The sequence below is a fragment of the Leptopilina heterotoma genome, unplaced genomic scaffold, assembly GCF_015476425.1.
Source record: "Leptopilina heterotoma isolate Lh14 unplaced genomic scaffold, ASM1547642v1 Lhet_279, whole genome shotgun sequence".
NCBI classification, from domain to species: domain Eukaryota; kingdom Metazoa; phylum Arthropoda; class Insecta; order Hymenoptera; family Figitidae; genus Leptopilina; species Leptopilina heterotoma.
Genome location: NW_025110987.1, coordinates 228,474 through 249,851, shown reverse-complemented (window position 1 = coordinate 249,851; position 21,378 = coordinate 228,474). Strand labels below are relative to the sequence as shown.

The 21,378-nt window shown below is 31.3% G+C and overlaps 1 protein-coding gene across 1 annotated transcript in view; it reads right to left on the bottom strand.

Moving 5' to 3' along the window:
• LOC122504129 (ribosomal protein S6 kinase delta-1) overlaps positions 1 to 21,378 on the bottom strand; it is a 175,482-nt gene that overhangs the window by 50,677 nt on the left and 103,427 nt on the right. Inside the window, exon 3 of the mRNA XM_043615060.1 lies at positions 11,115 to 11,248. Coding sequence (XP_043470995.1) covers positions 11,115 to 11,248 — 134 coding nt within the window. The remainder of the gene's footprint in view (positions 1 to 11,114; positions 11,249 to 21,378) is intronic.

The following is a 21,378-nucleotide window of genomic DNA, read 5'->3' as shown; positions in this document are numbered from 1 at the left end:
GGTCGGCAGTGGAAGTGAAATAATAATGATATGAATGGGATTGTTGCAAAAAACGATTGTGATTTTTTGGTTGCTAAACTCGTCAGGGTAAATCTGGTGGAGAGATCAATAATGCATCCCTCATAATATCGAGAAGGGTTGATTTTATTTATTTTATATCGATTACGACAGTTACATACATTTTCGTGGTGCAAGATGATTTTTCGAAATTGGTGTCGCTTTACCCTATTTAATTAAAGCCATCACAGTCTTACCCCGTAAAATGAACCATGAGAGAATTGGGCCGCGTGAACATTGTTTGAAAAAATACAAAAACCGTTGCCAAGTTGTATATTTTCATAATTCTCTTTGTGTTCATTACATACACACTTCCCAGTGTGCACGTTCTGGAACTGTTCTGTAACAGTTATAATAGAAATAAAGAACAGTTACAGAACGGTTCCGGAATTGTTCCGGAACGTGCACACTGAATTTGTTTCCTCATATACAGATAATAATAATAATTAAAACATATGAATAACTTTTGAAAAATAGGTCAAGAAATGAAAGTTTTAAGAGGTTATACCTAGTCACGCGGTCGAAAAAATGCAGTTTTTAAAGATTTTTTAAAGGAATATTTATTTCTTAACCCTCTGCCTACGCTGACTTATCCCCACTCTAGCACTTTTGAATGTAATTCCCATAGTCCCCACTAGGCGACCGAATGTGGTTTTTTGTCGATAACGGTCACTTGAGTAGGCAGAGGGTTAAAATAAAAGTTTTTCTACATTATTATACACTACCGTCCACGAGTATCAGGACGATTACACGCGATTCTATGAAAAAACATGCCATCACTTTTTCAATCATATCTCGGAAATAAATAAATAAAAGGTTGGCGCAACGACATGCCCTAATAAGGCAAAATGCGTTAATAAACGCCCCAGGGAAGGTGCAAGCCCAGAGGCGAGTCCGCAACGGGCGACTCAAAGCGGGAAGAGAATTAAGCGAAAGGATGCTCCACAGCTTGGTTCTGAGTCGCTGGTTGGAACGAAAGAGGCGCCCTCAAATAGTCCTGGCAAGTCGTATGCTGAGACCGTCTTGAAGGACGGAGCGGACAATGGGGACGGCTTCAAAGTTGTTAAAAACAAAAAGAAACGGGCTCCAAAAGAGAAGCTCTCACGTGAGAAAAAAGAGTTTCCGAAGCCCCCTTTGAAGCTAAGGAGCACGGAAGCCGTTAAAATCACGGCAAGAGACCCAAGTCTGTATGAGGGTATCTTGCCGCTGATAAAATCAAAGGTAAACCCACAAGATACGGGGACCGTGATCCGGAAAATCAGGAGAACTTTTAAACAGGAGGATCTCTTGATAGTGAAAAAGGGTGGAGAGACCTTAAAATTTGCAGAGGCACTGACTTCGGCCCTGCATGGCAAGGCTGAGGTTACACCTCTAGTGAATAGAAGGTCTCTAGAGATTAGGAATTTGGATGAAGCCACCACAGAGGATGAGGTGACTTCAGCACTGAGAGAAAAGCTGGGTAAACTCGACCTGACGATGGAGTGTCGACTTTTGCCGCGCTACAAAGGAACTAAGGTTTCTCTAATCCGCTTAGCAGAAACAGAAAGTGACATTCTGCTTAAACTTGGCCGAATTAAAATCGGCTGGATAAATGCTCCAATTCGCGAGCATGTTGAAGTAGCTAGGTGCCAAAAGTGCCTAGGTTACGGACACAGAACCCTATCCTGCAAAGGCCCCGACAGAAGTAAAAACTGTCGGAGATGCGGCGGAGAGGGACACCTCGCGAAGAGCTGTAACGTTAAGCCGAAGTGCCTTACTTGCTTGGACCTGGGAAAGCCGGAAACCGATCATGAGTCCGGAAAGAGAGCCTGCCCGGTTTACACAGAAGAACTGCAAAAGATTAAAAGGGCAAATCCTTAAAATTTTTGCAGGTCAACCTGCATACAAGTAAGGATGCACAGTTGCTCCTAATGCAAACAGCAAGGGAAAATGAGGTCGATATCCTGTTCTGCAGTGAGCAGTATCAAGGAAGCGACCTCGCCCCTTGGTATCAGGATAAGGCGAAGAGAGCCGCCATAAAGCTGTGCAACCCAGAATTGCGGGTTGACAAGTTTCTGGAGACGAGCAGTGGGTTCGTGTGGATAGAGGTGGCTAATATACGTATGTATAGCTGCTACTTTTCACCCAACGACCCACTGACAAACTTCGAAACCAATATCGAAGACCTAGAAGCGACCCTCACAGAATCCAGGCTGGATGTCATCATCACTGGCGATTTTAACGCAAAGTCGCCAGAGTGGGGTAAGAAGAGATTCGACAAGAGAGGAATTCGTATTGGAGAAATGATCTCCAGAAACGACTTATTAGCAGTAAACCGAGGTAATACATGGACTTTTACACGAGATGCGATCGGATCAATTATAGATCTAACAATCGCATCGTCTAAACTATTTAGCCGCATAACCAACTGGCGAGTCTCTAAAGAATATACCGCAAGTGACCACTAGTACATTGAGTTCTCAGTCTCGATGGGAGACACACGAGGAGGAAAAAGACAGGATGCTCCTAGTCGCAAAACCTCCTCGTGGAATATTAAGAGACTCGACAAGGAAAAGTTCGGCCGGTCCCTAAGAGAAGCCCTTTTAATTGAGGACTTGGGCTGGGTGAAGAGGCCGAGCAGTCTGGATAGGAAGGTGCGAGCGGTGAGGAACATGATAGTCACTGCTTGCAATGCGTCAATGCCACGCAAAGGCGCCATTCCCGTAAGAAAATCCTTGCACTGGTGGTCAGAGGAGCTAGCCTCTTTGAGGAAGGAATTCCTCAAAGCAAGAAGGACATATACCCGATCTAAGGGAGATCCCTTGCTGAAACAGGCTTTTAAAGAGGCGAAAAAGAACCTCAAGAAAGAGATCCGCAAGTCGCGACGCCGTAGCTGGAAGGACCTAATCGAGGAAGTCGATAAGGACCCATGGGGTCTGGCTTTTAAAATCGTTACTAAGAAATTAGTGACGAGGCAAAAGACCCCCGGCCTGGACAATCTCGATTGGGTCAGAAAGATAATAAATTCTTTGTTTCCTCCTGCAGAGCCATACCTTAGAAGGGACTGGAGTTTTTGCAAAGTCGAAGAGGAAGAACTCTTCACACTTAGTGAACTACAAAAAGCAGGCAAAAGATTAAAAACAGGCAAGGCGCCTGGAATCGATGGGATAAGTAACGAGATCCTAAAGTTGGTAATCGACACTTCACCCCAGATTTTGCTTCGATGCTTTAATCTTTGCCTTGAGAGAGGAGAGTTCTTCCGCGACTGGAAGCGACAGAGGTTAGTCCTCCTGAGGAAAGGTGAAAAACCTATAGATAAGGTTTCATCGTACATGCCTATATGCCTGCTAGATACGATGGGTAAACTGCTAGAGGATATGGTTCTGCAGAGAATGCAAAGCCACTTGACGGAAGAAAATCGTCTATCCGATCACCAATTTGGTTTCCGTAAAGGCAAGTCCACAGTTTATGCCATCCAGGCAGTTGTGGACATAGCCAAAGCAGGAAAAAAAAATTGGGACCTGGAAAAAAGAAGAGCTTCTGCGCGTTGGTAGCAATTGACATACGCAACGCGTTTAATCCCGCAAGATGGAAAGATCTCATCGAGTCGATGAAAAAGAAAAACATGCCGCCCTACTTGTTGCGGATAATGGATAATTATCTTAGCGACAGGTGGGTTATATATGAGGGAGACACCTGCACTCTCAGGAAAGAGATGCAGCGTGGGGCCACTTAAGGCTCGAGGGTGGGTCTATTTGTATGGAATGTATCTTACGATGATTTTCTGCGAATGGATCTGCCCGAAGGTGCGGTGATCATCGGCTTTGCGGACGACGCGTTGTTCGTGTGCACTGCCGAAAGTGAGGAGGCTCTTGGGACATTGGTGAACGAATGTCTGCGACTAGCAAAAAGCTGGCTGGATACCAGAGGTCTTGAAATGGCCCTGGAAAAGACCGAGGCACTGCTGGTTACAGATAGACGTGGTTATGAGCTCCCACGAATCGTAATAGACGGATTCAAGGTCAAGTGGGGTAAGCAAATTAAATATCTTGGTGTGGAGTTGGATGGAAGAATAAACTTCCACCACCACATGGCTACGGCGTCAAATAAGGCGATCGAGTGTGCGGCTAATCTTTCACGGTTAATGCCGAACGTAGGCGGACCCCGTAAACAAAAATAAGACTGGTGGCGAGTGTCGCCCATGCTAAAATGCTCTACGCAGCACCAGCGTGGGCCCCATCCCTGAGGAGTAAAAGATGTGTTACCATCTGTGAAAAGATACTGTCGGCGCAGAGATCGATAACAACGCGTATCATCTCTGCATATAAGACGGTATCTACGAGTGCTGTGCAGGTCCTTGCAAGTGTCCCGCCAGCAGATCTTTTGGCGAGGGAAAGGGAAGAAATGTTTTTCTTTTCTAAAGAATGCAGTTCCTTGGATGAGGAATTAAGACCAAGCAAGGGCCTGTTCCGCAAAGAAGCGAGGAACAGGCTCATAGAAAGATGGCAAGAAAGATGGGATGGTGAGGAAAAAGGTAGATGGACTTATCGCCTTATCCCGGCACTCGCCACCTGGATAAATAGGAAACACGGTCAGGTTTCCTATTATTTGACTCAGGCGCTCACAGGTCACGGGTGTTTTAACTCGTACCTGTGTCGCTTTAAATTACGCGAGAACGAGGTGTGTGCATATTGCCAGTTCTCTGAGGACAACGCGGAGCACACCCTCTTCTCATGCAAAAAATGGGACCTGGAGAGGCGGGCCATGTTCGAAGGTGTAAACAGTCAAGTTACACCGGAGAACATGGTATCGCTGATGACCCAGTCAGAAGAGAATTGGCGGCAAGTCGAGAACTTCATAATCTCGGTTATGTCGAGGAAAGATCTCGACGGACGCCAAATAGCGTAATTTAAACAGCTTTTAATTCGTTTTGTTTGTTTTTTATTAATTTATTTTGTGATTTATTTGTCCTTATACATTTTTTAATTGTTTTGTGTTTTTTATTCATCTTTGTACAGTTTCGTCTTTTCAACATTATATACGTGTTTACTTTTTTTTCTTTTCTTTTTTATATCCGTTTGCTATTTTATCTTTTGACTTTTTAAACTTCTTAAAAAATTTTTTTTTTATTATTGTTGTGCTGTAAATTCCGCTTAGACTATAAAATAGTTTTAATCATTTTTTTTAAATACGGACGCAGGAAAACCGCAGAGAGAAGAAGAAGGTCGCATTAGCGGCAGAGTTGGAGCGCCACCCTCGAAGGCTAAAGTCTTACGACAGTTCCGAGGGAGGTTAAAGGGCTCCAGAAGAAGGGTTACGGGTTTTAGTGGGTCGGGCTGGCAGTAGGTCGCTAGTTTATTAAATTTACTATTTCATATATTTATTTTTCTTTTTTTTTATCTCCTTTTGTTTTATCACACCAACCCGACATAACCTTGGAGTGCGGAGTCCAAGGTATCTGTAGGCAGATTTCCCAAAATTCCCTAAGCAAAAAAAGATAAATAATAATAATAATAATAATAATTGCAAAAATTAAGTTCCCATTTAAAATCAGTAAATCTTTTCTGTCAGGTCAATTAAAAATAAAGAAAAAATAAATCCAGTTTGAGGTTATGTTTTCTAATTCGAATGGAGAGAAATTAATAATATATTTGATCCATCAAAAAGTATTTATTGTTATTTTTGGTGATAAATCGTTAGATTAATTACTTAAAATATATTTAAAAAATTTCTTGGAGGTTGAATAAGACATTCATGTACTAAAAATACATTATAATAATCGTAAGTTTCCTTTCCGTTAGCAAATTATCTGCATTTATTTGTTTGTTTTGAAAATTAAATTTTGTGGGTTAAGTATTGGCATTTTTTATATTTTTTTAAAAATCTGAAGAAAGTTTTTTGACTAATTTAAAGATTTCTGAAGGTAAATAAGAAAAGTTTGAAGATTTGTCGTTTTAATCATCTAGCAGCAATGTTATTGTGTTTAATTCAATTTTTAACTTTACAACCATCATTTGCTTTAAAGGTAAATACTTTTCTATAATTTAATGTCTATAATAATTTAATATTAACATTATTTCCATATTATTGAAAAAAGTTATTTGATATTAATTTACATTCAATTGAATTATATTTTTTTAAATTTCTTAATTACAGAATATTTAGTTTTTTAACCTTTTAATAATTATTTAACTTGCAAAATTCTAAATAATGTAATTGTTAAAAATATAATATTTATTTTCCATAATTTTTGACAGATATAATTATTATTTGAAATAATTACTATATTATTAAAGACTACAACATAAATTTAAATTATTAAAATATATTTTACAAAATAGTAATTTAATACAATTTTTATTTCTTATAATTTTTATTACATAAAAATATTGTCTAATATGTTTATTTTATAAACTTTTAACGTGTCTTACTTTTTATGTTTTTAATTAATACGTGATTCATAAAAAATTCAACAAATCAATGAAAATGTATATTGTCAATTTTTTCAGTTAAAAATATTTGGTTGCTAGACAGTTTTCCCAATAGGTTTTTTTTTCCAATGGACGTTTTTCCCATTAATAATTTTTCCCAATGAACATAATTCCAAAAAAAAGTATATGGTGATAAAGAAATTATCATACAGGTAAAAGTAGGTCATATACTTAAATGATTTATTATTATTACAATAAAAAAATTATAAATAAGTAGTATAGAATTTAAAAAATTTTTTGGAATTTTGCCTGTTTTTAAAGATTTTTGAGAAAATTTTGTTCTAGTCATTGTTTAGGAACAGTAAACAATTTTTTGACTAACAATTGTTAGTACACAGAAAATAAAGTTCGCTTAAAAAATAATTTTTCATCTCCTGCTGATTATCGGCTGTGGCCGATTTTTATCTGATTGACATATAAAAATCTCTAAGGAAGAAAAATTTTTGGCCTTTTATTCTTATTAGGTTTTTGATATTTAGAATTTTTAAAAAAATTTTAGAGCTGAAGATGTGTTATTGGGACAGAAATTTTTTTAATTTTTGACTGGAATTTCATAAGTATTTACCTGGAAAATCCTGGAAAAAGCCTAGAATTTTATATTTATCATTTTGTGGCAACCATGTTACTACATAACAATGAAGTTAGTTTATTAAATCTTATATATTTACTACGAAGAAAATATGACCATTGGGAAAATCGAGTATTGGGAAAAACGTCCATTGGGAAAAATAACTATTGGGAAATGCAGATTGGGAAAGCTGTCCCCCTACCAAATATTTACATCAAATATCTATTCTCAATATTTAAGTAATGTTAAAATTAAATAAATTATGGACACATACCTGCCGAGTAAATGATAATTATAAAGTTAAAAACTCAATTAAACAATCAATGTATAGAATTAAAATTTGGGGGCTATCATACGCCTAAAATTTACCTGAAAATTTTTTTCTTTGTTTCTAAAAATAAATTTAGAATATTTTTCTTTAATGTGATGCTTCATTATTTATATTACATCTTGTAATTAAATAATAATTGCAAATTATACTTAGTATTTTTACGACAGATAATTTGGTTTCCAAAAAAATTAGAATTAAAAGTTGTTTAACTTTATCGTTTTTCAATTAATTTATAATTTTTTGCAGTATGTTAATTTCGAAAGATACGGAATTCTTTGTTTAAAAAGCTAAATAAATAATTATTTTTTATAATTTTTAGAATAATTTAAAATTTTCGTAATCAAAATTATTTTTAAAATAAAAGTATAAAATTTGGAACAATTTTTGCGAGATTCAATTTTCTTTGTACAACAAGAAAGTTTAACAGCAGTAATAGTATTTTAACAAAATCTATGAGATTCACTTGAAATTCGTTTCTAATGCGTTAAATTTTACATTACATTTTAGAAATATAAAATAGAGCTTCCATTTGTCTGACTTTCTTCTAATTTATCGGATTCAGTGATTTCTGGAGTGAATTTGGTAAAGTTTTAAATTGATTAATTTCTACGTTAAATTCGTTATTTTGACTTTAGAAAATCTGATGTTAATTTAATAATTTTTTTCGATATGCACGACAAAAAATATTTACCGCAGGATAAACTACAGATTTTACTTTATTATTAGCGAAATTTTTCAGTGTTTCAATTAATACTTTCGCTATTCTAGAGAAACTTATCTCTGTTTCAAGTAAAACTTTTTTTAGTGTATTTGAATTTAAAAAAAAAATTAGAAGTTCAAATTTGTTAAATTTTTTTTTGTAATTTTAAAGTTTCAAAATAATACAAAATGAAAATTTAAATCTCTATAATTGTTATCTTCTTCCACCTTTAATTAGTTACATATTTTTGTTAGGAAATAATAATTATTTCTTTAAAAAAATTTTAAAATAAAATGGCTTCAAATTGTTTAAAATAAGCAGTTCCATACAACATGCCCGCGCGCTTGCGCGCGGATAGTGTGGCTAGTTCTTTTATAAATAAGTGTATAAATTAACGAATGAACAAGAAATTTATAATGCAATATTAATTTATATTTAAATTTAATACAATTACAAATATATAAATACTTAGAATCCTTTACTATTATTGTTTTTAAATGCCACATTATTCTACAAGCAAACATTTACTTTTACTTTAAAAATAAAAACAAACACCTTTGACACTTTATGCAACAGAAATTTGAGGTTATGTTGCATTCTAGCCGAAAGTGCTCGCGCCATGCAAGGCGCTAGAAGACGTCGACAAGATAAACTGCCATGCAAATTTCAGTGGTAGCGCTAGCATATATCTAGGTGCCATTAAATTTTTCTACCTGGGATTGGATCCGCCATTTTGAATTTAATTTCAATTAAAATTTTCGAAATTATGTTTCAAATGCTTTATAAATGACCCCTAACTAACAAATTGAAACCAATTCAACGCATCTAACGCAGCAGTGCGAAGGCCCGCGAAGCTGCACGCGCCATGTCTTTGTTACAGCGCGTAACAAAGATACCTGTAATTTGTAAATAAAATGCGGTCCCTAAAATTTTTTTTTGTAATACTTTCAAATTCTACCTAGAATAAAATGCTATAAAAAAAATTTAATTATCTCATTAACAACAGACTTCAAAAACCATTGGTACACTTCAGAAAGCCTTTACTCATTTATAAAAATATTAATTTTTATGTCCTTAGTATGCGATCTCCCAAAGGTACTCGAAAAAAATGTGTCTCATGGTGACCAACCTAACTTCTGATAGAATCATCCGAAATCAAAAACCGGACAAGTGCGAGTAGAACTCGTACTAAAGCCGATCTTAAAAAGATAATAAAACTACAATAAATTTAATTGCTTTTTATGAAGTCTGAACATATAAATTGAATTTTGGAAAATAATCATGCACCCCGCGAAAAACGGTCAAAATTTGATGTTTTTCGCGGAAAACTATTAAGATCAACTCCAATCACGTTCGCTATATTTTTTCTGAAATCTACACGTGAAAATACATATGTGTACCAATTTTTAACTCTCTAGATGAAAAACTGTGAGCGCTAGGGGGGGGTATATAGACATTTTCAATAACCGTTTTAATAGGGTTCCTATACAGGGCACGGAACCCTAAAAATAAAACAGATTCTGTTAGTTTATGAGAAAATGTTGTCTTTGATCGAAGGAATTAAAAAATATCACTTTTTCACAAAATGTCAGCGTTTTAAAAAAAAATTCATTTTCATGAAAAAAAATCGTCTTAAATTGTTGATTAAATTAATAATTTTAATTTTATTTAAGAAACCTTCCATCAAGGACAACAAAATGTAGTTGTTGTGCTTGTTTGAAAATATGAGCCAAATTGGTTCAGTGGTTTTTAAGATATCGTGTACACCGACTTAAAAAACGTAGTTTTGAGAAAAACGAGTTAAAAGTTTGAAGACGAAAATATATAAACTGAACGCAAGATTGGACAGTTCAGAGGCCAGTTTTGTACAAAAATTTTCCGATATTCTAATGCCTCTTGATTATATATTGAATCAGATTTCTATAGGAACTCGTTACAGACGCTTCACCAGCTCTTCACCGCACTGCGCCGCCTTGCTAATTATGCCTGTAAGTTCAAAAATATTCCTCGAATCTTAATAAAAAAATTTTCACAACAGTCAAATATATATATATATATATATACTTTAAGAAACTGAAAAAAAGAAATCGATTTTTTGAAAATCGTGAATAGGTATAATCCCTTAAATCAAGTTTAATATAATTTTAATTTATTTTACAGACTAATAAAGAGAAACATATTTTTTGGTTCCGAAAAAAATATTTTATGTAAATACTTTTGTTGAAGTATAATACGAGGCTTGTTTACGAAAAATTGAAAAAATCTTGTTATTTTTTCCATTTTTCAAAATATGAGAAACACCACAGACATTAAAGAATACTTTATTTAAGGGGTTACACCACCCTGAACGCCTGAAAATTGGAAGATATTTCAAAAATAAATTTTGACAAAACTATTAAAAATACAATTTTTTACTAATTATAGTATAAAAATACATATATTTAATTGTAAAAAAAATTTTGAAAAATGAAAAAATATTCAAAAATGGCGAAGATATGGATGGCGTTTTTTCGAAACTACATTTTTCGGAACGGTGTACATGATTTCTCAAAAACTACTCAACCGATTCTCTTTAAATTTTGTACGCAACTGCTCAATAACATTCTCTATGACATGACGTAGGATTTTTTTAATATGATTTTTTTAAAAAAAGTTATACATTTTTAAAGAAAGTTTTTTGTACCAAAAATTTTAGAACCTTTTTTTAAGTGCTCCCATTTGCTCAAAAAATTTTTTCTTTAAAAACGGCTACGTCATGTTATAGAGAATGTTATTGAGCAGTTGTGTACAAAATTTAAAAAGAATCGGTTGAGTAGTTTTTGAGAAATCATGTACACCGTTCCGAAAAATGTAGTTTCGAAAAAACGCCATATCTTCGCCATTTTTGAATATTTTTTCATCAGCGTTCAGGGTGGTGTAACCCCTTAAATAAGATAAAAATAATATGAATTCAATTCTTATTGAAAATTGATAAAAATTTATTATTACCTGATATATTGCAAAACTAGAAAAACCGTCGAATCCGTTTGGATACAAGCATGTAATTGGACCATATAGGGTACTTTTCCTCGAAGAATGTAATTACTAATATCATCATTGTTCCCTTCAGGCAATTCTATTGTCTGAAAATGTTATGTATGAAACATTATATTAGATAAAAACAAAGCTGGAAATTGGTTAAATTGGATAAAAGGAAAAATTGTAAATTATTTATATTGGATAAAAACAAAGCTGGAAATTGGTTAAATTAGATGTAAGGAAAAATTGGAAATTGGTTATATTGGATAAAAATAAAGCTGGAAATTATTTAAATTGGATAAAAGGCAAAATTAGAAATTAGTTATATTGGATAAAAGGCAAAATTGGAAATTGGTTCTATTGGGTAAAAACAAAGCTGGGAATTGGTTAAATGGGATAAAAGGCAAAATTAGAAATTGGTTATATTGGATAAAAGGCAACATTAGAAATTGGTTATAATGGATAAAAGGCAAAATTGAAAATTGGTTCAATTGGATAAAAACAAAGCTGGAAATTTGTTAAATTGGATAAAAGGAAAAATTGGAAATTGGTTAAATTGGATAAAAACAAAGCTGGAAGTTGGTTATATTGGACAAAAGGCAAAATTTGAAATTGGTTGTATTTGATAAAAGACAAAATTAGAAATTGGTTATATTGGATAAAAACAAAGCTGGAAATTGGTTAAATTGGATAAAAGGAAAAATTGGAAATTGGATGAAAGGAAAAATTGGAAATTGATTATATTGGATAAAAACAAAGCTGGAAATTGTTTAAATTGGATAAAAGGAAAAATTGGAAATTGGTTAAATTGGATAAAAAAGCTAAAAATTGGTTAAATTGGATAAAAGGCAAAATTGGAAATTGGTTCTATTGGATAAAAACAAAACTGGAAATTGGTTAAATTGGATAAAAGGAAAAATTGAAAATTGGTTATATTGGATACAAAAGCTGGAAATTGGTTAAATTGGATAAAAGGAAAAATTGGAAATTGGTTAAATTGGATAAAAACAAAGCTGGAAGTTGGTTATATTGGACAAAAGGCAAAATTGGAAATTGGTTGTATTAGATAAAAGACAAAATTAGAAATTGGTTATATTGGATAAAAACAAAGCTGGAAATTGGTTAAATTGGATAAAAGGAAAAATTGGAAATTGGATGAAAGGAAAAATTGGAAATTGATTATATTGGATAAAAACAAAGCTGGAAATTGTTTAAATTGGATAAAAGGAAAAATTGGAAATTGGTTAAATTGGATAAAAAAGCTAAAAATTGGTTAAATTGGATAAAAGGAAAAATTGGAAATTGGTTCTATTGGATAAAAACAAAACTGGAAATTGGTTAAATTGGATAAAAGGAAAAATTGAAAATTGATTATATTGGATAAAAAAGCTGGAAATTGGTTAAATTGGATAAAAGGCAAAATTGGAAATTGGTTATATCGGATAAAAACAAAGCTGGAAATTGGTTAATTTGGTTAATTTGGAGAAAAGGAGAAATTGTAAATTGGTTAAATATTGGGGGTCAAAATTTCTCAAACGGATCACCTAAAACTAAAAAATTTTCTATTTGAACCAAAATAGTTTTTTTACTCTTAATATTGTTAAGAAGAAACCCTGAAAATATTAAGTCAAAAAAAATTTTTTTTGTAAAAGTTATTAACAATTGAATTTTTTAGTACTGCTTAATTAACAAATTTTTTTCTCGAGTTTCAGTGAACGGATTTTAAAATTAAAATATGGGTTTTTTTCGTCTTGAATTGCACTATTTGAATATATTTTTTGTTTTCAAATTTTTTTATTTTTAATAATTTTTTATATAATTTGTTTATAAAATGTTAATAAACAAATATTTTCTTCACGTCCTAACAAAAAAATTAAAATTGTATTCTATTCCTTAAATGTCTCCGAGTGTAAAACCGTTTCGAAAAAAATGAGTCTCAATTAGAAAAAAAGTTATTAATTAAAAACTGCAGCTGTGTAGAGCTTTATATGACGATAAACTCGCCCCGCGCACATTGGCATTTTTTACAATTTACTGTTTAAAATTGTCTGGAACCTACAAATTTTATCGGATTTTTATGGACTTGGTCTTAAATTAAAGGCGATAAAATTTCTAAAAGATCCCTCTAAACCAATTTTTGAATTTTTAATTGTTTATATGGTTTTTTGTTATTTAAAGTTAACAATTTACAATATTTTTAGAAAAAATCATGTTTATTTTTTTATTTTTTCATTGCAGATGATTGGAATCAATTGAAATTAGTCCAGCATGACCACCAGACAAATAATAATGTATAATACCATTTATTTAAATTGTTGCAAACAATGTTAATTAACAAATAGACATATTTTTGTAATAAATTTTTTTCTTGCAGACAAATTTATGTTTATTTAAGTAATTTATGTCGATTTTGATATAAAATTATTTTAAATTTAATAATTACCATTGTTAACCACCAGACAAATAATAATCTATAATACAATTTATTTAAACTGTTGCAAATAATGTTAATTAACAAATAGATAACTATGGTTCTTTTTTATAAAAAAAATTTTTTTTTGCAGACAAATTTATGTTTTTTAGTAATCTATGTCGATTTTAGTAAAAAATGACTTTAAATTTAAAAATTATTATTGTTATTGACAATTATTATAAACAATAATTGGTTTAGAGGGATCTTTTAGAAATTTTATTCCCTTTAATTTAAGACCAAGTCCATGAAAATCCGATAAAATTTGTAGGTTCCAGACAGTTTTAAACAGTAAATTGTAAAAAATGCCAATGTGCGCGGGGCGAGTTTATCGTCATATAAAGCTCTACACAGCTGCAGTTTTTAATTAATAACTTTTTTTCTAATTAAGGCTCATTTTTTTCGAAACGGTTTTACACTCGGAGACATTTAAGGAATAGAATACAATTTTAATTTTTTTGTTAGGACGTGAAGAAAATATTTGTTTATTAACATTTTATAAACAAATTAAATAAAAAGTTATTAAAAAAAAATTTAAAAACAAAAAATATATTCAAATAGTGCAATTCAAGACAAAAAAAACCCATATTTTAATTTCAAAATCCGTCAACTGGAGCTCGAGAAAAAAATTTGTTAATTAGGCAGTACTAATAAATTCAATTGTTAATAACTTTTACAAAAAAATTTTTTTTGGCTTAATATTTTAAGGGATTCTTCTTAACGATATTAAGAGTAAAAAAAACTATTTTGGTTCAAAAAGAAAATTTTTTAGTTTTAGGTGATCCTTTTGAGAAATTCTGACCCTTGGATAAGAGACAAAATTGGAAATTATTTAAATTGGATGAAAGACAAAATTGGACATTGATTATATTTGATAGAAGTAAAAATTTGAAAGTTTTGAATAAGTAGAGAATTGTAAATTTGTTGTTATTTCCTATAAGAGGAAAAATTTAGTAACATTGGATAAAAGGAAATTATAAAATTTATAATTAAATGTATAAAACTGGATGTTAAAATTCTAATGTAATATTACTATTTTTAAAATTATAATTCCTTGATATAAGTAAATTTTATAAAATAAAAGAACAATGTCTAACAAAGGAGAAGCTGTTAATTCGACTACTCATGATTTAAGTATTGTTGTCACTGAAGGAGCAATGGTAAATAATGATCATATGTATGAATTTCAAAAGCTATAGGGAAGACAATCAAATTTTTTTATAATATGCAAAATACTTTGTTTTTACAAACAATTGATTTGATAGTTCCAATCGAGAAAAGTAAGCAGCACATTCAAATACTTTTTAGTGGATCTTATAAATCTGGTCATTGAATTTGTACTTATTATGATGGAATAAGCATTTACATTTTTCATACTATTAATAAAAAATGTTTAAATCATGATCAAAGAGATTATTTAATTAGATTATATCCTTTTGAACCACCAGTAGTTTTCACAACTGTTGATCAACAACCAGAATACAGTCTTTCTTATGGAGTATATGCAATAGCATTTGCAACATCGTTGTTTTTTAATATTCTGCCCCACTCTGTCAATTACTATTATTGTAATATTAGAAATCATTTAATGTTAACCCCTTCAGTGTGTAGCTAAAATATAACAAAATGGTCCCAAAATGTGTAAGACCTTCTTGTAAATAAATTTTCATGACACTAGGTACTAAGGAGTTTTTGGGGTCGCTGATTACGATTCCAGTGTTAGTTTTTAAAAATTCAAAATGGCGGATCCAAAATGGCGTACACGATATTGAAAAATTTTTTGGATTCGCTTAAAATTCGTTACTCGGGGGTTTTCGTGGCCGCTGATTACGAATCTGAAATTAGTTTTTTATAATTCAAAATGGCGGATCCAAAATGGCAGACACGATTTTGAAAAATTCATTGGATTCGCTTAAAATTTGTTACTCGGGGGTTTTCGTGGTCGCTGATTACGAATCTGACATTAGTTTTTTAAAATTCAAAATGGCGGATCCAAAATAGCGGTCGCGATTTTGAAAAATTCATTGGATATGCTTAAAATTCGTTATTCGGGGGTTTTTGGGGTCGCTGATTACGAATCTGTTATTAGTCTTTCAAAGTTTAAATGGTAAGAATTTTTAAAAGAATTTATCTACTTTTGAAATTTTTTAAAAATTTTGGCGGACAATTTGGATAAAAAAATTATGTATTTTAAAAATATGACTTTAGAATCGTGATTAGAGACCCCAAAAACCCCCAAGTAAGAATTTTTCAAAGAATTTATCTACTTTTGAAATTTTCCAAAATTTTTGGCGGCCATTTTATATGAAAAATTATGTATTTTGAAAATATGACTTAAGAATCGTGATTAGCGACCGCAAAAACCCCCGAGTAAGAATTTTTAAAAGAATTATCCACTTTTAAAATTTTTCAAAATTTTTAGCGGTCATTTTGTATGAAAAATGATTTATTTTGAATATCTTACTTCAGAATCGTGATCAGCGACTCCAAAAACCCCCAAGTAAGAATTTTTGCAAATATACGTTAAAATGTTTTCGTGTTTGGGCCATGACGTGTATACAAGTCATCCACTGTTTGGGCCAGTTTTTTCATGACGTGTATACACATCATCCACAGTCAAGGGGTTAATATTCGAAAACAATAGTTTATGTAAATTTCCCTCTGTACAACTTTCTAATAGTAGATCTTGCATAGTTGTGTATGACTGAAATTGTCTTTTAAATGAAAAAGATATTCAACTTCCATATGGAGAATCAAACTTTTCTAAAAACACTATTAAGAAAGAAATTTCTTTCTTGAGAATAATAAATGAAATAAATAAAGGAAATATTGCATCAACAACACTTAAGGGGACTTTCCAGTTCAAAATGTCAAAAAAATCGATTTTTTTTGTTTTTATTTTTATATTTCTTATAGTGTCAAAAATACTCTCCTAAAATATTTTTGGAAAATTCGAAGTAAAACAAAAGTTATATATCCTTATTCTTCGCTATGTCAAAGATGTGTTTGTATGCCGATAAGCAATCGAATAATTTAAATGTTCTCTCATTTGCATTTTTTAAAAAAGACAAACAAAAATGTACTTGGTGTTGCTGATCACAAATTAGATATCAAATTTTCAAAATTCAAAATGGCGGATTCAACATGACGGAAAAGAAAATTTTTTTTATTTTATTTTTTTTTTCGTCTAATTTTTTTTTCATCCACCATATTACATCCGCCATTTTTAATTTTAAAAAAATTATGTCATATTCGTAATCAGCGACCCAAAAACCACCCGGTAACGATTTTCAAGCAAATCCAATGATTTTAAAAAAGAATGTCCGCCATATTGGATCCGCCATTTTGAATTTTAAAAATCTGATTCAATATTCGTAATTAGCGACCTTGCAAACCCCCGAGTAACGATTTTCAAGCAAATCCGATGATTTTAAAAAAAAATTTGGAAACTTATGAACAAAAACTTAAAATGCGTTTTTCTCAAAATTTTTTTTTTTGATCTGGTAAGAGTGATATCTCGAGTTTTTCTAAAGCGATTATAAAAAATCAAACGGTTTTTGATTCAGCGTCATGATGCCTATAAGTGGAACCTCAAAAACTGGAAAATTTCCAACTCTCTTTATTTTATAAGAGAAATTCTGAATAAAAACACCTTTTTTTGCATAATTTGGGGAAGAAGTACTGTAAAAAAAGGGGGGAAGAAAAATCCACTTTTTTGAGGTTCCACGCCTAAAGAAATATCTAACGAAGAGAATGTCACTTCGTTTTTGGTTTTATCTGTTATAGAAAGTTTGGAATCGATCTTACTACCGAAAATGGGCATTTTCGAAAATGGCGTATATCGCCGTCATTTTGAAATAAAAATGAAAAAATTTTTTTTTTACAAATTCTTAAATAAATTATTTATTACATGTAAAAGAAATTTTTTAAATAAATGTCATAGTTATTTTAATAATATATACTAAAAAAGCCTTCTTTTTGCCTGTTTTGAACTGGAATGTCCCCTTAAACAAAGTAAGGCTGAAATTTAAAAATTTATCGTGGAGGCAAAAATTAAAACGTAAAATTGATAATGAAAATTATTCAGAGGAAGCATGCACATCCATTTCTTTCCCGAGAATTATAAATAATATAAAGAAAGAAATATTGCATTAAAAACACTTAAAGAAAGTAGGGCTGAAGTTCAAAAAAATTATCGTGAGAGGCAAAAATTAAAACGTACAATTGATAACGTAAATTATTAAGTAAAAAACACACTTCAACTAAGAAAAAACTTCAAGTCGAATCCAAAATAGAATGTGCTGAGAACCTTATATTAAAAAAAAAAATAGTGATACAAGTTATTTGTCAAAAACAAAGAATACTCCATGTCAAAGAAATTATTTTGAAGGAGTATTAAAGCATCAAATTCAAAATGAGTTGAATGTTGAAAATTATCTAGGTCCAATGAATAATTACTGCACATATTGTCAAGCTAAACATTTTAAAGATGAAAAAGTTACTGGTAAAAAAGTTAGTTTTAATGACTGCTGTAGTCATGGAGGTGTTGTGTTAACTTTAATACAATATCCAGATGAATTAAGGCTTTTGTTAGAAGGGTTTCATAAAAAATCAGGTCATTTTAAAAAAAATATAAGGCTGCGATCTTTTTTTTCATCTTTAAATGCGAATATAATTAATTTTAATGGCAGAAGAAGAGGACCATTCTGTTACAAAATTCAAGGTCAAATTTACTATCAATTTAATAGTGCTTTATATCCGGATAAAGGTGAGGATCCATGTTTTGATCAATTATTTATTAATGACCCTAAGGAATCAATCCGATACAGATTAAAAAGTATTATTATTTAGAAATACCAGAGCATTGTACATGGGTAATGAAATCTCTTGAATGGAAACAAAGAATTCGTAAAAAAAAGTATTGGGAAGAATGTATTCAGTTAATCTACATCAATTGGAGTTATTTCACAATAGGTTATTGTTGCTTACAGTAAAAGGAGCAACTTTTTTTAAAAGTTTGAGAACTGTTATTGGAGTTGTTCATGAATCTTTTACAACTGCTTGTTTGGCATTAGGACTTGTAGAAGATGTTAGTAAGTGGATTAGGACAATCGAAGAAGCTGCATTATGGATGATGCCTCATTCACTTCGCCAATTATTCACAAGAATTTTAATTCAATGTCATCCTGTACATCCGGATAAACTATATATGGGAACCATTTAAGGGTCAAATGTCAGAAGATTATTAAAAAATAAACGACATGTAAATAAACGCTTGTAGAAATATTAAAACAATGTTATTTAACGAAGGATATAATTTAACTAACTTTTAGGGGTTATTAGATATACAACATGAAATTTTTACTGAACAAGTAATTGATATAAATATTGCAGAACATATTAACATAGGAGAACAGAATTATGCTAAATTAAATGGAAAACAAAACTTGTAGTTGATTATGTACTTGATGCCCTAAAGGATTCTTCTTTTGATGGTTCTATGGCAATTGTTAAGAAGTAAAGGAATAAATGATTGCAACATGGCATTTACAGGTATAGCTGCGACTCTGCTTCCTAATGGAAAAACTGTTCATAAAGTTTTAGGCTTACCCGTTTCATTATACAGTGATTCATCAACAAACATTAAAGTTCAATCTTTAGAAGGCCTCTTTTTAAAAGATATAAATGTTTTTATTTGGGATGAAGCACCAATGGCTCGAAAATATGCTTTAGAAATTATGGATTATCTATTCCAACGAACCTTTTGGTGGTAAAATTGTAATTCTAGGCGGAAGATTTTCGACAAACTTTACCAATTAAAGAACGGGGTACTAAATCAGAAATAGTAAATTTATCAATAAAAAATAGTAAACTATAGAAATATTTCAAAAAATACACATTAACAGATAATATGAGAGCTTTACCATAAGAAACGGAATTTGTAGATTTTTTACTTAAAGTTGTCAATGGTGAATTAAATGATGCAGATAATAATGTTATATTACCAGAACATATTATTCAAAAAGGGAATAGGTACACAAAATTTAAAATAAAATTTAATCCTTTAAAGATAAAATGCTTTTAATAACTATGTGTGTTTCTTTAGAGTAATATTAGAAACTTTTCGGTGTAAAAACATTTCCATTTTTAATAGCAGAAAGAAAAGGGGCGTGCGTAGCGCGCAAAAATAGTGACTAGTATCAATTATGTAAATAACAATTCAAATATTTACAATTTACACTCACTAAAATTTCCTTAGTAAAACAAAACAGACCGATAGAATTCAAGAGTCGCTGAGTACTAGCAACTTTAATTAGGGGAGACTAGGTGCAGTTGTTACGCTATGCAGTTGTTACAAATGGAATATCTTAAAAACAGTTAGTTATAAAGATGGGGTTCCAAAGAGAAAAAGGTTTAGTTTTTATGTACGAACTTACTGCAATATGTTTAAAAGTTATATGCAAGCTTTACAAGTAAAAAAATAGACACATTGGTTTTTAGAGGCCAAAAGTAAATATTTTTGTGCCTGATATTATTTAAATAATTAATAGGGTAATGTCACCTTGAGTGGACCGCCTAAGCTTTTTTACGAAAAAATTCTTTATGAAAGCAATTTAATCGGAGGTTGCTATTCCAAGCTTTAGTTTAGATCCCTAGATAAGTGTTTATTACATAATAGCTTTGATTTTTATTTTTTTGAAAGAAAAAATTTACTTTTAAAAAAAAGTTAATTTTTAAGGAATGAAAAAAATGTAACCTTGAGTGGGCCACTCTTAAAAAATTACAAAAGTTAAAATTTAAAACTATGAAAAATGTGAGACTAACTCTTCTGGGGCTCGAAACCCAGGACCTATTAATTGCCGGTTGATTGCTCTTCCACTGAGCTACAGAGGTCCACATCCAACAAATTTCCATAGCTTTATCGACTTCAATAGTCAAGGTGGTTCGCATTGTTCTGGATACCATTTTGAATTTTCCCAGAATTTTTCACGAAACAATTGTCAACTCATTAATAAGTTCTTTCATTAAACCGGCAATTGATAGGTCCTGGGTTTCGAGCCCCAGAAGAGTTAGTCTCACATTTTTTCATAGCTTTAAATTTAAATTTATTTTTCAATTATTTATTGATTTGGCGGTGACGTCTAGGTGTAGATACCGGTACTTCTAGAATTAGAAACTTGGTCGATATGGTAGGTTTCAGCTTCACGTTTAGTGAAGGAACTTATTAATGAGTTGACAATTCTTTCGTGAAAAATTCTGGGAAAATTCAAAATTACAAAAGTTATTCTAAATTCTTTAATGTATTTAATATTTCTGATATATTAAAACAAAATTTATGCTTATGCAGCTTCAGACCATGTATGTGTCGCAATGTTTACAAGTGAAACCATTTTTAATAATTTTTGCACATGTCACATCAATATCACAAAAAAATTAATAAAGAACATAAATCATAGTTTCAAACTAATTTATTGTCAATTTATATCTAAAAAATGGTAAACTGACATTAAAAATGGAAAAAACAGGCAGTCCACTTACGGTTACAAACAGTGGTCCACTCATGGTGACATGCAACTTTTTATGGCAGCCACCACAAATTTTTTTTGAGTCAAAATTATCACTCAATTAAACTAAGACAATCAATTTCAATATTCAAAGTTGTAGGAAAAAAATAAGAAACCTTTTAAAACTTAAATTCTACACTACTTTTACACTTCCGAATCACTTTACTTCTTGTAAGAGCATCTTATTTTTGGTCCGTGA